Source organism: Lycium barbarum, chromosome 4 (assembly GCF_019175385.1).
Source record: "Lycium barbarum isolate Lr01 chromosome 4, ASM1917538v2, whole genome shotgun sequence".
NCBI classification, from domain to species: domain Eukaryota; kingdom Viridiplantae; phylum Streptophyta; class Magnoliopsida; order Solanales; family Solanaceae; genus Lycium; species Lycium barbarum.
Genome location: NC_083340.1, coordinates 142,721,929 through 142,723,338, shown reverse-complemented (window position 1 = coordinate 142,723,338; position 1,410 = coordinate 142,721,929). Strand labels below are relative to the sequence as shown.

General features: G+C 37.0%; 1 protein-coding gene across 1 annotated transcript; it reads left to right on the top strand.

The window, feature by feature from the left end:
- The first annotated feature begins 386 nt into the window (after nucleotides 1-386).
- LOC132637958 (uncharacterized) lies at nucleotides 387-1,095 on the top strand. Its single transcript, XM_060354965.1, has 2 exons — nucleotides 387-737; nucleotides 898-1,095. Exons 1-2 carry the CDS (start codon nucleotides 387-389, stop codon nucleotides 1,093-1,095), a joined length of 549 nt encoding a protein of 182 aa, XP_060210948.1.
- The last annotated feature ends 315 nt before the right edge of the window (nucleotides 1,096-1,410 follow it).

The window sequence follows — 1,410 nt, the reverse complement described above, 5'->3', positions numbered from 1 at the left end:
TCGTTTCAACAAGCACGATGGACGGTGCAGGTAATAAATATACATCAGTATGTATACATAATTATACAAGACTTCCATATAAAAGTTAACAAAAAAAAACTCAGTTGTGCATTCAATTTTATTTGTAGGGAATATTCTGCCTTTAGCTTATGGTGTGATTGATTCGGAAAACGATAAGTCTTGGACATGGTTTTCGAACAGTTCAAGGAAGCATATGGGGAGCTGGAGAACATGTGTGTTGTGTCTGATCGTCATGAAAGTATAATCAAGTTTGTATCCAAAATGTACCCCAATGTTCCCCATTTTGCGTGCATTTGGCATCTTGGGAAAAACATATACAATAAATATAGAAAGAGTCATAGGGTGTTGAGTCGATGTATTATGCAATGGCAAAAGCATATACGCAAAATGAGTTTGATATGCAGATGGAAACAGTTGAGAAAGTGGATATTCATGTGAAAAATTACTTGGAGGAAGTTGGACGAGAAAAGTGGGCTAGGCTTTATACTACTGTCAACCGAGCATGGACAATGACTTCTAATATTGCCGAGTCTATCAATTCATCACTCGTGGATGCAAGAGAATTACCAATAATTGAATTCTTGGAAGAAGTTAGGTTGTTGTTTGGACATTGGAATTGCACAAACCGACAAAATGGATCATATACGTCCACAACACTTGGGATAAAATTCAATAAAATGTTATCTATTAACAAGCATAAATCTGTGTGCATGAAGGTTTGTGTTCTAACTGTATATGTTCGTGTCTGTTTTCACTGTATATGTCTGTGTATTTAATTTATTTTTGTAAACTTCATGGCCTATCATATGTATAGAGTTTGTGTATTAGTTGAAATATGGTTGTATCTTGATAATATGTTTTGGTATTTTTTCTTAGGTAATACCATCAACCAAATACGTGCACACAGTGATTGTTGAAGGGCGGCGTTTCATAGTTTGTATTGAAAAGAAAACTTGCAGTTGCAAAGAGTTCCAAATGGAGGGGATTCCCTGCCACATGCTTGGGCTGTCCTTAAGAAGAAAAATATCAAACCCGACAACTATTGCTCAGAAGTATACCAATCGGACACTATGATGAAGACTTATGACGTCCCAATTACCCTCTGCCCGATGAGTCAAACTGGAAAATGCCTGGATACATTTTGGAAGATCTAGTTCTCCCTCCGAGATTCAAGAGACAACCTGGCAGACCAAAAAAGAAGCGCAATAATTCTTTAGCCGAGTGGTTTTCATGTTCACGTACAAATTCGTGTAGCAGATGTGGACATACTGGTCATAATAGGCGTTCCTGTAGAAACGAGCCTAAAAAAAAATAGTTGATGTTTTCGTTATAATACATACTGTTTTGTGTTGTTTCTGTTTTGGACAAAGTCACCTGCAACACGCATGC